Source organism: Cynocephalus volans, chromosome 17 (genome assembly GCF_027409185.1).
Source record: "Cynocephalus volans isolate mCynVol1 chromosome 17, mCynVol1.pri, whole genome shotgun sequence".
In the NCBI taxonomy this organism is placed as follows: domain Eukaryota; kingdom Metazoa; phylum Chordata; class Mammalia; order Dermoptera; family Cynocephalidae; genus Cynocephalus; species Cynocephalus volans.
In genome coordinates this window covers 9025352-9037996 of record NC_084476.1, presented here as the reverse complement: position 1 = coordinate 9037996, position 12645 = coordinate 9025352, and the positions used below count along the sequence as shown (strand labels likewise).

The 12645-nt window shown below is 42.9% G+C and overlaps 1 protein-coding gene across 8 annotated transcripts in view; it reads left to right on the top strand.

Annotated features, from left to right (window-relative positions):
• The window catches only part of SPTAN1 (spectrin alpha, non-erythrocytic 1), a 62383-nt gene that overhangs the window by 18530 nt on the left and 31208 nt on the right, over positions 1–12645 (top strand). For 5 of the 8 annotated variants that reach the window (XM_063081742.1, XM_063081745.1, XM_063081741.1 and 2 more), the window contains 17 exons: positions 164–308; positions 385–539; positions 1387–1522; positions 2914–3015; positions 3913–4050; positions 4589–4699; positions 5273–5350; positions 5491–5646; positions 5871–6075; positions 6582–6763; positions 7126–7369; positions 7567–7689; positions 8225–8442; positions 9491–9583; positions 9938–10072; positions 11175–11323; positions 12362–12421. In XM_063081742.1, the coding sequence (XP_062937812.1) occupies positions 164–308; positions 385–539; positions 1387–1522; positions 2914–3015; positions 3913–4050; positions 4589–4699; positions 5273–5350; positions 5491–5646; positions 5871–6075; positions 6582–6763; positions 7126–7369; positions 7567–7689; positions 8225–8442; positions 9491–9583; positions 9938–10072; positions 11175–11323; positions 12362–12421 (2430 nt within the window). The remainder of the gene's footprint in view (positions 1–163; positions 309–384; positions 540–1386; positions 1523–2913; positions 3016–3912; positions 4051–4588; positions 4700–5272; positions 5351–5490; positions 5647–5870; positions 6076–6581; positions 6764–7125; positions 7370–7566; positions 7690–8224; positions 8443–9490; positions 9584–9937; positions 10073–11174; positions 11324–12361; positions 12422–12645) is intronic. The other 3 variants (XM_063081747.1, XM_063081746.1, XM_063081743.1) reach the window with 1 other exon arrangement.

The window sequence follows — 12645 nt, the reverse complement described above, 5'->3', positions numbered from 1 at the left end:
TAGTGGGCTTTGAGGAATGGGCAGCTGCTTGGAGGAGCTGGGTAAAGTGCATGGCATGTGCTAAAAAGATGCCAGAGCTGACTGGGTTTTAGTCCCATGTGCATTCCCAGTTCTCTTCGACAGTTGTCATAACTGTGGATAAACTGGTGCCTCTATTCTGTAGGGATGTAGATGAGACTATCAGTTGGATAAAGGAAAAGGAACAGTTAATGGCCTCTGATGATTTTGGACGAGACCTGGCAAGTGTTCAGGCTCTGCTCCGGAAGCATGAGGGTCTGGAGAGAGATCTTGCTGCTCTAGAGGACAAGGTAGGATTTGAAAGCAGCTGATTCTATAAATAAGTGACGAGGTCAGGAGAGCATCTCTCACAGAGTATATTTCTAGGTCAAAGCCCTGTGTGCCGAGGCCGACCGCCTGCAGCAGTCCCACCCTCTGAGTGCTACTCAGATCCAAGTGAAGCGAGAGGAGCTGATTACAAACTGGGAGCAGATCCGCACTTTGGCAGCGGAGAGACATGCCCGGCTCAATGATTCATACAGGTGCAAACAATCCTCCTGTACTTAACAGCCAGTATCAACTGACCTTTTTTTTTTTTTTTTTTTTTCAGTGAAGAGAGGAAGGCAGAGGAAGGGGAAGTTGTACACACTGAGAAAGTTTCTGTATACCCTGCCAGGTATACTAAGAAAATGCAGATCACTTTTCTTTACCTAGATTATATTTGTTTGGAAACTGGCAGCTATATAGTATTTGGCATATATGTAGTATTTATAACTTTATAATAAATTCTTCCATCCTATATCACAGCAGTGTGACTGATAGAAATGGAAATATCCCCTTAACTATCTGAGCATCATGTGAAATATCCTCTTACAACTGAGTAAATCAAAGATTGGAAAGGTAAAAAAATGCTTTTTACTAACCAGGAGTTGAACCTGGGAATAACAAAGAAGTTGAAAATGTAGGACAAGATTGGGGCATTACAATGATGAACAGAACCTAAGTTTTTTTTTTTTGTTTGTTTGTTTTAAAAGATGACCGGTAAGGGGATCTTAACCCTTGACTTGGTGTTGTCAGCACCACGCTCACCCAGTGAGCTAACCGGCCATCCCTATATGGGATCCGAACCCGTGGCCTTGGTGTTATCAGCACCACACTCTCCCGAGTGAGCCACGGGCCGGCCCCAGAACCTAAGTTTTAAAGGATTGATTTCAGCCTCTTACTTTCCTTTGCAGTCTAGATTCAGAGAATTCTATATTTCCCGGGACTAGAGTTTGTATGGTGTGTTAGACTTTTGAGAACGCAGAATTCAGAGATTTAGGGAGGTCATTCTCCCCCTGGGACCTCCACTGGAAACATCTCCAGTGACTTACCTTTGGTTTTCCCTAGGCTTCAACGCTTTCTTGCTGACTTCCGTGACCTTACCAGCTGGGTGACTGAGATGAAAGCCCTCATCAATGCAGATGAGCTGGCTAACGATGTGGCCGGGGCTGAAGCACTGCTGGATAGACACCAAGAACACAAGGTAATATCTCCAGGATCTTCGAAGCAAAGGTCTTTGCTTTTAATGCATCCATCTTTCACTCTCCCGTGAGGCCTATAGTTGGAGTTGTTGAAATGTTGTTCACTAGTGGCTCTCATCATCATCATTGTTGTTGCTTGTACCTTTGTAGACCTTCTCTTCTTGCTTTTAGTAGAGGGTTGCCTGGATTAAATGTTGGGAGGTTAACTATGATTCATAAAAGGAAAGAGACTAGCTCTGGCAGGGTGGAGGTGCTAGTACTTTACACACTCATTCTGTGCCATCTTAAAAAATGTCTTTATGTAAATGCTGAATTTCATAGTTAGTTTGAGTAAATCTAAATTTCTTATTCTGGTATTTTGCCAAAGTATGTTCCCCAGAAAACTACTTATACAAAATCTTAATAGGCTTTATCCTAAAAAGAAAGGACGTTTTCTAAGTAATTTTGGAAAACAGTTATACAGGACTTTTAAAATCACTGTGACTATTAATCCGTCTTTTTTAGAGGTTTTAATGTGTTAGATATAAAGTCAGTATACAAAAGTCAAACATGTTCCTCTACACTAGCAACAGAAACATAATTTTAAAAATACTACTACCAAAGTCAAGAAAATATAAGGTACTGGAAAATAAATCTAACGAGAGTTGTGTGAGTCGTTTGTGGAGAAAGTTAGAAACCTTTGTTGAAAGACATTAAAGAAAAACTGAATAGATGGGATAAATGGATGAAACGATCCTTTGTAAAGTTATAAATTCTCCCCAGGAGAAGTGCATTCAGTGCAGTTCTGATTGATTAGGAAGGAAAAAATTCAGAAATAGCTGTGACAATTTTGAAGAATACGGTATGGCCAGAGGCGGAACTCACTGTACCATTTACTATAAAACCATAGTAAACAAATTCATTTGGTACAAGAAAGACAAATACAGGTTGAGCATCCTTATCCAAAAGTCAAAATCTGAAATGCTCCCAAATCTGAAACTTTTTGAGCACCAATATGATGCTCAAAGGAGCATTTAGTGTTAAGTATCTGCAAATATTCCAAAATCTGAAAAAAATCTAAAATCCAAAATACTTCTGATCTCAAGCATTTTGGGTATTGGATACTCAACCTGTAGACCAATGGGGCAAAAGAGAGAGTTCAGACGCGTGTGCATGTGTGGAAACTTGAATGACAGAGAGGGCGTGAAAAGCCAGTGTGAAAAGAACTTTCTTAATCAGTTACTGATGATCTCATGTTTGATTACCTAGACCAATTATTAGAAAACCTGGCCTAATCTTTCATACTGTTCCTCTTTTTAGATTTGATGGTGTGACTTGTAACAATTATTTGAAATTCACCTTATTTTTCTTTTACAAGATGCTGGGAATAAATCGTGCCTGTTTTCCCCTATAGGGTGAAATTGATGCTCATGAAGACAGCTTTAAATCTGCAGATGAGTCTGGGCAGGCACTGCTTGCTGCCAGTCATTATGCCTCAGACGAAGTGAGGGAGAAGGTAAGGGAGGAGAAAAGGAGCTTTTGAAGAGAAAATTAGGTTCTTTTACTTCAAGTCTCTGAGGCTCTTATCCGTGCTTGAATATCCACACATTGCATTCACCATGGTGTGTGAGGACACTTACCCAGAGATTCTGCCTGAAAAGGAGCAGCTTTTCTCTTCAGAGATTTAAAAAGATACATGTACAGTATACTGATGGGTACTTTTTATTTGGGACATGTGTGACACATTTCCTACTTAAAGGAGACTTTACATGGAGCCGAGTTCTGCATTAGTAGTTGGAGCAAAGAGGAAACAAATTTTAATAAAATCATATGTGTATGTGTATATAATTATAAGCTTCAAAGTATCCTGTAGTATAAAATTGCCTGAGGAATATTAGATAAAAACAAATTTTTAATAAATTATATAGATTAAGAGGAGATATTTCAAGGACAGACTGTCATTAATAACTTTGGAGCCTAAAAATTGTGTGTAGGGCATTCATGAATTTAACATTTTATGGAGCACACACTCAATTGACAGTTCTCAATTGAGAGTTCCTACTCTGTTTATACTGTCTCATTTTCAGGTAGATGCCGTTTTTCTTCTACCTAGGATTTACTTATTTTCGCCTAAAATCATTTGTGATAATGTGGCAATAAATTAATTCTAGATCATTAGAACAGGGCCATCCCTCTTATATTTAACATACACATACAAGGTGCTCAGCATTTATATATGTCATGTGACGTAACTTATACATACAAGTGATTGTTATTCTTCCCTTTTTGCAAATCAGAAGAAAGGCCCAAAGGTTAGCGTTAGGATTAGAAATTCCAGGTCAGCCTCTATGTCTTGACTGGAAGGCATCAGGACTGCCATTTCCTCCCTGACTTTGTTTCCTGCTCCTCCCAGCTGACCATCCTTTCTGAGGAAAGAACAGCCCTGCTGGAGCTGTGGGAGCTGCGCAGGCAGCAGTACGAGCAGTGCATGGACCTGCAGCTCTTCTACCGCGACACTGAGCAGGTGGACAATTGGATGAGCAAGCAAGAGGTAATGTGTGAGCAGAGACCTTGCCAATTCAGTGACAAAAGAAGTCAGTGTTTTGTCTACTTCTTAGATAGTTTGCTTATTTTGTTTTAGGAAATCAGTACCATTTCAGTTCTGAATCAAGTGGAGCAGGGAGCTGAGCAAGCTTCTGTCAGCTCTGACAGCATTTCTCCCTGCTGAGGCTGCAAGGCACTCAGAAAAGCCCCCAATCTTCAGATTAGTGTGATGTAAAGTTTTTTATTAAAGAGATTTTTTTCCTCAGAACATAGCATTATGCATAATCTAAATCTAATAGAAGCAACAAAAGTTATTTGAAAAAGTTTCAATAGAATGTGGAACAAGGATTTCATGATGTTGCTGAATTGATAAGTGAATCTAAAAAAAAGGACCTTGGACTTTCCAGAAGAGATATTTGCAGTTTGCTAGCTGTAGAATCTCTTTACTTCTTTTTGTATTTTGGCCAAAATATACTTTACTTTACAGTCTTAGAAGATCCAAAGGAATAGGACATTATTGCAAACACTCTGTTTCCTTTTACAAGGCATTTCTGTTGAATGAAGACTTGGGAGATTCCTTGGATAGTGTGGAAGCACTTCTCAAGAAGCATGAGGACTTTGAGAAATCCCTCAGTGCCCAGGAGGAAAAGATTACAGTAAGACCCCTTCATGTTATTAGTGTTTTCAAGCGATCCTTAGAGTAAGCCACAAATCTCTTTTCCTAAAAGGTTTCTGAACAGATTTGATGAAAGATCTATGTATAGGGCATTCCTGTGTGTGCTTAAAATCTGATGATGACATGCCATCTTGTTGGAGACATAACACAACTTTATAGAATGACATTTACTTGATGGAAACCTCCGTGTTGAGATTTACCTTTCACTAGAAGTAGTTCATATTCAATGTGAGGTACTCTTACTGTTGAAAACCCGTCTTAGCAGTGAGGATTGTACAGTTGTTAACCGGTGTTGATGCCTGTCAGGAGGCCATGCTGCAGCTCATGTCTCCATTCTTGAATGGCACTAGCTCAGTATTGTTATATCTGACTAATAACATCAAGAAAAACTCAAAAGTTATGGGGAAAATGTCATCATCAACCTTAGAGTGAAAACCTTGACCTGTGTTAAGGTTTGGAGTGTTTTATGACCTGTTCAGCAGTTACCTTCCTCTAGAGGCCGAGCTAGGGAAGAGTGTGCTTTCCATTAAAGAACTCTTATCTTCCTTCCCAGGCATTAGATGAATTTGCGACCAAGCTGATTCAGAACAACCACTATGCGATGGAAGATGTGGCCACTCGCCGAGATGCTGTAAGTTTCCAGTTTCTTCATGCTCTTTCCTTTCTGTGTGTGTATGTACCTTCTAAGACAGATGTTGTAGTTAAGTCTCTTGAACTGGACATCTTTTTGGGTATAAGAACTGGAGATTCACAGTGATCCTTGTCTTTCAGCTATTGAGCCGCCGTAACGCCCTTCACGAGAGAGCCATGCGTCGCCGGGCCCAGCTGGCTGATTCCTTCCACTTGCAGCAGTTTTTCCGTGATTCTGATGAGCTCAAGAGTTGGGTCAACGAGAAGATGAAAACTGCCACAGATGAAGCTTATAAAGTAATGTACTGTTAGAATTGCCATGTAGCAGCACATACCTAGTAAGCTAAACGCAGCTCTCAAATAAATTGTAGCTAAAGGAAAAAATAGGGGATTCCAAAAACCATACCATTGAATGTAAGCTGGCTGTTTTATACACACCCCATAAAGATAAGTGTGAAGGTAATGGCAGGTACCTTGACATACCCAGGTTCAAGATAGAACCCCCTTTCTTTTATTGTCAGGACCCATCCAACCTGCAAGGAAAAGTACAGAAGCATCAGGCTTTTGAGGCTGAGCTCTCAGCAAACCAGAGCCGCATTGATGCCCTGGAGAAAGCTGGGCAAAAGCTGATTGATGTCAACCACTATGCCAGGGATGAGGTAGCAGCTCGTATGAATGAGGTCATCAGTTTGTGGAAGAAACTGCTGGAGGCCACTGAACTGAAAGGTAAGAGAATGTTACACTGGATTATGAGAGAAATGTTTGGGGAGCTAAACATCCCTTCCTAGTGAAGTGTTTTAGGGACACATACCACCCAAGTAAGGTGAGGGTGGTGACCTTAGTCATTAGAGCTCACATCCTGTGTAGAAGTTATGTGGCTTGGGTTCTCAGTGCTTTGCTAATTTGGTAAATGTGGTTGAGCATGCTGGTTGGTGGGGGAGCCTGAGCGAGAAGGGAATGAATTAGGCCTCATCACTGAAAATCCAAGTTCGGCCATGAACCAAGGGTTTTTAATAGGATGCTTTTCAGACAACTTCCAATTCAGCCTCTAGAAGGTAGAGCAGAGGTCCTTACACTCTACTACATTACACAGTTTGTTTTCTTTACCTTTGTGATAGAAGTAAAGCAGTAACTAAAATTCTGACCGATAATCCTTCACTTAGATACAGTGTTTGAGCAGTGTTGGTAGAAGTATAATGTTAACCAATAGAAAAACTTGCCTCCTTGGACAGGAATAAAGCTTCGTGAAGCTAACCAGCAACAGCAGTTTAATCGGAATGTTGAGGATATTGAACTGTGGCTGTATGAAGTGGAAGGTCACTTGGCTTCAGATGACTATGGCAAAGATCTTACCAATGTCCAGAACCTGCAGAAGAAGCATGCCCTGCTGGAGGCAGACGTGGCTGCTCACCAGGTAGAGTGGCACTGGGGGCTGCAGTTGAGCAAGTGAATGCAGAAGCGACAGGAGGGAAGAATGGCAAGTAATTTCAAGACCAGACTAGTTTGGAGAGGAATTAAATGTGTTGATTTTCTTAGATAACTCTGTATGCTCCATATGCTTTTGCTCAAATTATCTTCCCTCAGAGCTTTCTGGGAGCCCAAAATGTGAGAAGGAGATGGCAGAAAGAATACTCAAGGGTGGGAAAAGGACCATGCTTATTTTTCTTTGTATATGACTTTATTACCCAAAGTAATAAAGTCAGCCTAGAAAACTTCAGAACATAGTTGCTCAACACCGGTGCAAGCTTTCAAGACTTTGTCCTTTCCCATTTTCAGGATCGAATTGATGGCATCACCATTCAGGCCCGCCAGTTCCAGGATGCTGGCCATTTTGATGCTGAAAACATCAAAAAGAAGCAGGAAGCCCTTGTGGCTCGCTATGAGGCTCTCAAGGAACCCATGATTGCCCGAAAACAGAAGCTGGCTGATTCTCTGCGCCTGCAGCAGCTCTTTCGCGATGTTGAGGATGAAGAGACATGGATTCGAGAGAAAGAACCCATTGCTGCATCTACCAACAGAGGTCAGTGTACCTTCATCAAAGAGCAGTCAAGCTGGGGAAGGGCTATGCCATTGTAGCATAAAGAGGACACATGTCAGAGTGAGCAAGGTCAAGTTTAAATTATCACACTGAAACCATGGTGGTGGGGTAACAGTGACAAGTTACTGCTGACTTTTCTTTTCATGGTTGGATAACTAAGGAGTGGTTTCTGCTTTCAGGCAAGGATTTGATTGGAGTCCAGAATCTGCTAAAGAAACATCAAGCCTTACAAGCAGAAATTGCCGGACATGAACCCCGCATCAAAGCAGTTACGCAGAAGGGGAATGCCATGGTGGAGGAAGGTGACTGTCAGCAGTGCAGGTGGCTTGCTTTTCTCCTCGTGTCTGCTGCCTTTGGCTCAGCGCGTGGACTGTGGGGTTGAATTCCATCCCCATTCGTTCCTAACCATGTGACCTTCATTAGACCTTATCCTCTCTAAGCCTGACCTTCTTGTCTGCAAAGTGGGATAGCAACACCTCCCCATGATGTAGTTGTGAGGATTGAATGAAATCAAGTAGGTAAAGAGGCTGAGGGTGCCTGAGCACGGAAGTCTTGGTAACTGACAGCTATGGTGCTTCTGTTACTGTTAGTCTTTCTGTATGATAATCGCACTAATACCAACTTGGGAGGTTTGCTTTTTAGAGTCTAGATAGAGGTCGTGGTTTGAGGAGACAAGAATGAGACAATCTGTTAAAAGGTTAGAACCCAAGCCTTTCATGGCAATTGGGATTATGAAGGGCCCAACTCACCAAGACGTCCTAACAGAAGAGCTGTGGACCACACTTCTGTTCGTCCTTCCGTGGCGGACCATGTGCTTTCCATTGTCCCTCCTTCCAGGCCATTTTGCTGCAGAGGACGTGAAGGCCAAGCTGAATGAGCTGAACCAGAAGTGGGAGGCGCTGAAGGCCAAAGCCTCGCAGCGCCGGCAGGACTTGGAGGATTCACTGCAGGCCCAGCAGTACTTCGCTGACGCCAACGAGGCCGAGTCCTGGATGCGCGAGAAGGAGCCCATAGTGGGCAGCACCGACTATGGGAAGGATGAGGACTCTGCTGAGGTACCTGGCGCCTACCTGCGATCGGCTGGGGCTCGGGTGGGAAGCCACTCAGCGGAAATGATGGTGTGGAAAAGGTGCGCCATCACACTGATTGGTTTTTAAGTTCTTTTGGAATCTATTTTTTACTTTTTATTGAGGAAATCCGGTCATACCTAAAGGAGAGAGAGGATTGACTACCTGTGGCCACCTTTAGCTGTTGACATTTGCCATTGTTGTTTCATCTGTTTTCTCCACTATGTGCACACAAACAAATACAAACACATCACATGTACACACGTTCATGCAGACATACCGACATACACCCACATGCATACCAGCACCACATACGTACATACCTACATACATACATACTGACACACTGACATATACACCTTTCTTTGCTGGCCATCTGTTTTTTGACTATAATTCTCAAATTTTATTCATAAAGGTCTAGGTGCAGTCCCTGTACCTACCTCTTTTCTTGGGAGTCTTCACAAAAACCAGAATGAGTCAAATTTTGACGAAAACTATATATGATTCTCCTAAATGATGGAACAACTGATAAACTTTGAAAATGTTCTAATTGGGAAATGACAAAGCACCAATTGTGGGCAGTATTTATAGCCATCTTCAACTTAATAGTACAGTAAAAATAAAATACATTTTATTTGTTCAGATGGGTAGTGGATTCACAGACGTGTTATAATTATATCTCTTTGTACATTTCAAATATTGCATAATGAAGTATGTAAAAGCAGGGGAAAGGATAATACTGTAAGTCACAATTAATATTTCCCTGAAATTATTTTTTGGGGGGGGGCAGCTGGCTGGTATGAGGATCTGAACCCTTGACCTTGGTGTTATAACACTGCACTGTAACCAACGGAGCTAACTGGCCAGCCCCTAAACATTGATTTTTATCCAGGGGAGAGAAAATGCAGGGCAGGAGGTGGTCACATCATTGTGTAACTGACAAAGACCTCCGAGGAGAGGGCGTGTTGGCCAGGCAGCCAAGTGTGGGGGGCTCAGGCTTCTTGTGTGGGTGCTGCATGCGTGGTTTGGGTTTCAGGCTCTGCTCAAGAAACACGAAGCTTTGATGTCGGATCTCAGTGCCTACGGCAGCAGCATCCAGGCTTTGCGAGAGCAGGCGCAGTCGTGCCGGGTAAGCTTGGCTGTTGTTTCTGTAGTTATGGGTGACTTGTGGGGAGTGGAGTAGGGATGGGGAGAGGTGAGGGACCCAGATACTTCCAGCAGGTGTTAGGGTCATAGGCAGCATTCTTGTGACTTTATTGTTAACTCTGTGACAGGAAGGTTTACAGACAGTTTAACATGAGATTTTTTAAAAGATACCAAACAGATAAAGTTCTTGAATCAGATTTTATTGGTAGCTTCAGTGAAGGACTCTCGTAAATATTATTTGGTAAATTTGGTACAGCTGTTCAAGCTGGAGCCTGTTATGTGCTTAGAGGACTTACTGTGGACATCCTTTAACTGTGCCTTTTCTTTGGATTTTCAGCAACAGGTGGCCCCCATGGATGACGAGACTGGGAAAGAGCTAGTCCTGGCTCTCTATGACTATCAAGAGAAGAGTCCTCGAGAAGTCACCATGAAAAAAGGAGACATTCTTACCTTACTCAACAGCACCAACAAGGCAAGCCTTAGATAGTGTTTGTGTGTATGTTTCACATCAGCACCACCAAGTTTGCTCAGTTGCATGTCTGGGTGGTTATGTCTCCCCAAAATGAGGCTGGTTTAGAATTCAAAGAGATATTAGAGTTTCCTGGTCAGTCTTCCACTTAATATACATTTGTCCAGTACTGCATATGATCACAAAGGTAATAAATCTGTCTTTTTTTAATTGGTCTTCTGCAAGTAGTATAGAGAATCACACTACAAGAATAGCTTTCTTCATGATCAATTGTCTCTAGGTGGAGTTCTTTCTCTTTTGAGCTGAAGTCTGCTTCTCTCTAACTTGTTCCTGTTGGTTCTTAACGTAGACTATACAGCTACATCTCAGCCCAGCAGGTAGTTGAAGACGGCCATGCCATCACCCCAAGTTAAATACCGCCTGGTTCCTCAGCCCTTCTTCCTTGACACATTCTGGTTTGACAGTGGCCTCAAAGTGAGGAACACGGTTGTCCACAGATTATCTGACTAACCCTGCGGGATCGTGCCTCCCATCTTCATTAAGGCTGGAGAAACGTTCTTGGCCTTCGTTAGGAAGCTCCTTATTCCCACTTCCCATTTGCCTCATCATGAAAGTTTGAGAAAACCTGTGATTTATGTCTTTCTCTTGACTCTAATTTAAACCTGAACCAATCCTCTGATCTAACTCTATTCAAGAGCAGCGTTGTCCAGAGTAATTTTCTGTGACGGTCGAAACTTTGTATGTCTGTACTGCCCCTATGGTATCCACTAGCCACATGTGATAGTAAGAACGTGAAATATGGCTAGTGCAGCTGAGTTTTTTATTGAATTTAATTCTAACTTACTGAAAGTTGAATAGGCCCATGCAGCTAATGGCTGCCATGTTGGACGGCGCGGCCCTGGAGCGTCTAAGCAGAGAGAGATCAGGAAGGGATCGAATTTTCAGGCCTTATGTAAAGTGAATTTGATACTGTCACAGGCTTCTTAAAATAATTAGAGCCCTCTTTGGTGTGCATGCACATGTATGCGCACACACAGGCCTCTGGATTCTCCCTCTCTCCAGGAAGGAATTTGCTTTCAATTCTCTTTCTATTTTTTCCACTTAGGACTGGTGGAAAGTGGAAGTGAATGATCGTCAGGGTTTTGTGCCAGCCGCATATGTGAAGAAATTGGACCCCGCCCAGTCAGCCTCCAGGGAGAACCTCCTGGAGGAGCAAGGCAGCATAGCACTACGGCAGGAGCAGATTGACAACCAGTAAGGACCATACATATTGTCGTCGCAGAGTGCCAGGTGTCACATAGGGCTTAATGCTCATCACACAGGGCCAAGGTTTAGGCAGGTCCTGCATCTTCTAGAGCCCTTCTGCGTGCCTCCTGCTTTCCCCACGTCACTTGTAACCCACAGACCTCCCTGACTGATATCTTATTTTCCTTTTTCTTCCCCCCATGTGTTCATGAGTTTCTTTTCCTAAACAGCATTTTTCTAATCATTGCCATCTTAACTTTTGTCTTCTGGTTCGAGATGCTTTTTGAAATTGGGATTTTCAGATGTGCCACACCCTTACCTTATTAAAGATGTGCCTGTGAAAGGCTGCTTAGAGAACTGCTCTTTCTCCCATGGCTTTGTGTTCTGGGAATGGACTTTATTCTTTATGAGATGGCTCTGTCCTGTCTCCCATGGCTCAGACACCGTATTGCCCTGTGTTCCTCCATTAGGGTATATCATACTCCACTAATGAAATCAACAGCTTCGGACTTGTGGGAAATACCCAGAAAATACGTTCCCACTAGAGATGAGAATTAATGGAATTTTTCTGACCCCAGTGATCCTCGAAAAGACCAGAGTTATTTGTACACTTACGCTGAATGAGAGGTTTTGATTTGTATTTTTACTAAAGGACTGGCTCATATGCATGAGAGCAAAAATGTAGATCAAACGTATGGCTAAATTGCTTGTTGGCACTTAGTAAAAAATTTTCTAAGGGCAGTCCATTTTGTTCCATGGCCTTGCTCTGTGAAGTTACCACTGTTTCCAGTACAGGAAAATCTCCTTCATAATGGCAGACTTGTCAGGAAAGTGAAGGTGAACTAACCCTCATTTAATTTTCATGCTGTTTCTTTACTGTGATTTCATTCATGGCCTGAACTGCTTCTAAGAGCTTTTGAATGACTCCTTAACTTTCCCCACTTTTTAGCATCCACCACCACAGCACCAGTCGGAGCTGCCACTTTGCATTCCCGTGGATTAATCCCACTAATTTGTGCATGCTTTTGCTGTGCCCCCTCTGTGCAGGACACGCATAACTAAGGAGGCCGGCAGTGTATCTCTGCGTATGAAACAGGTGGAAGAACTGTGAGTAGGCTGTGAGCCTGGCCGGGCTCCCCACGTCCACTGCCGCACTGTCCATTCTCCCTCTGCCGCTTTTCTTGAAGGCTCTTATTCACCCAGAAAGATGAGGTGGTGGGAGGAACTGCGTGTCTGTGCAGCAGCTTGTGCTCACAAGGGGAGAGGTTTTGGTGAAGCCGTGTCAGCTCGTGGCTGCTTGTCTCACTGAGTGCTTCTGTGTGCAGCTAGCT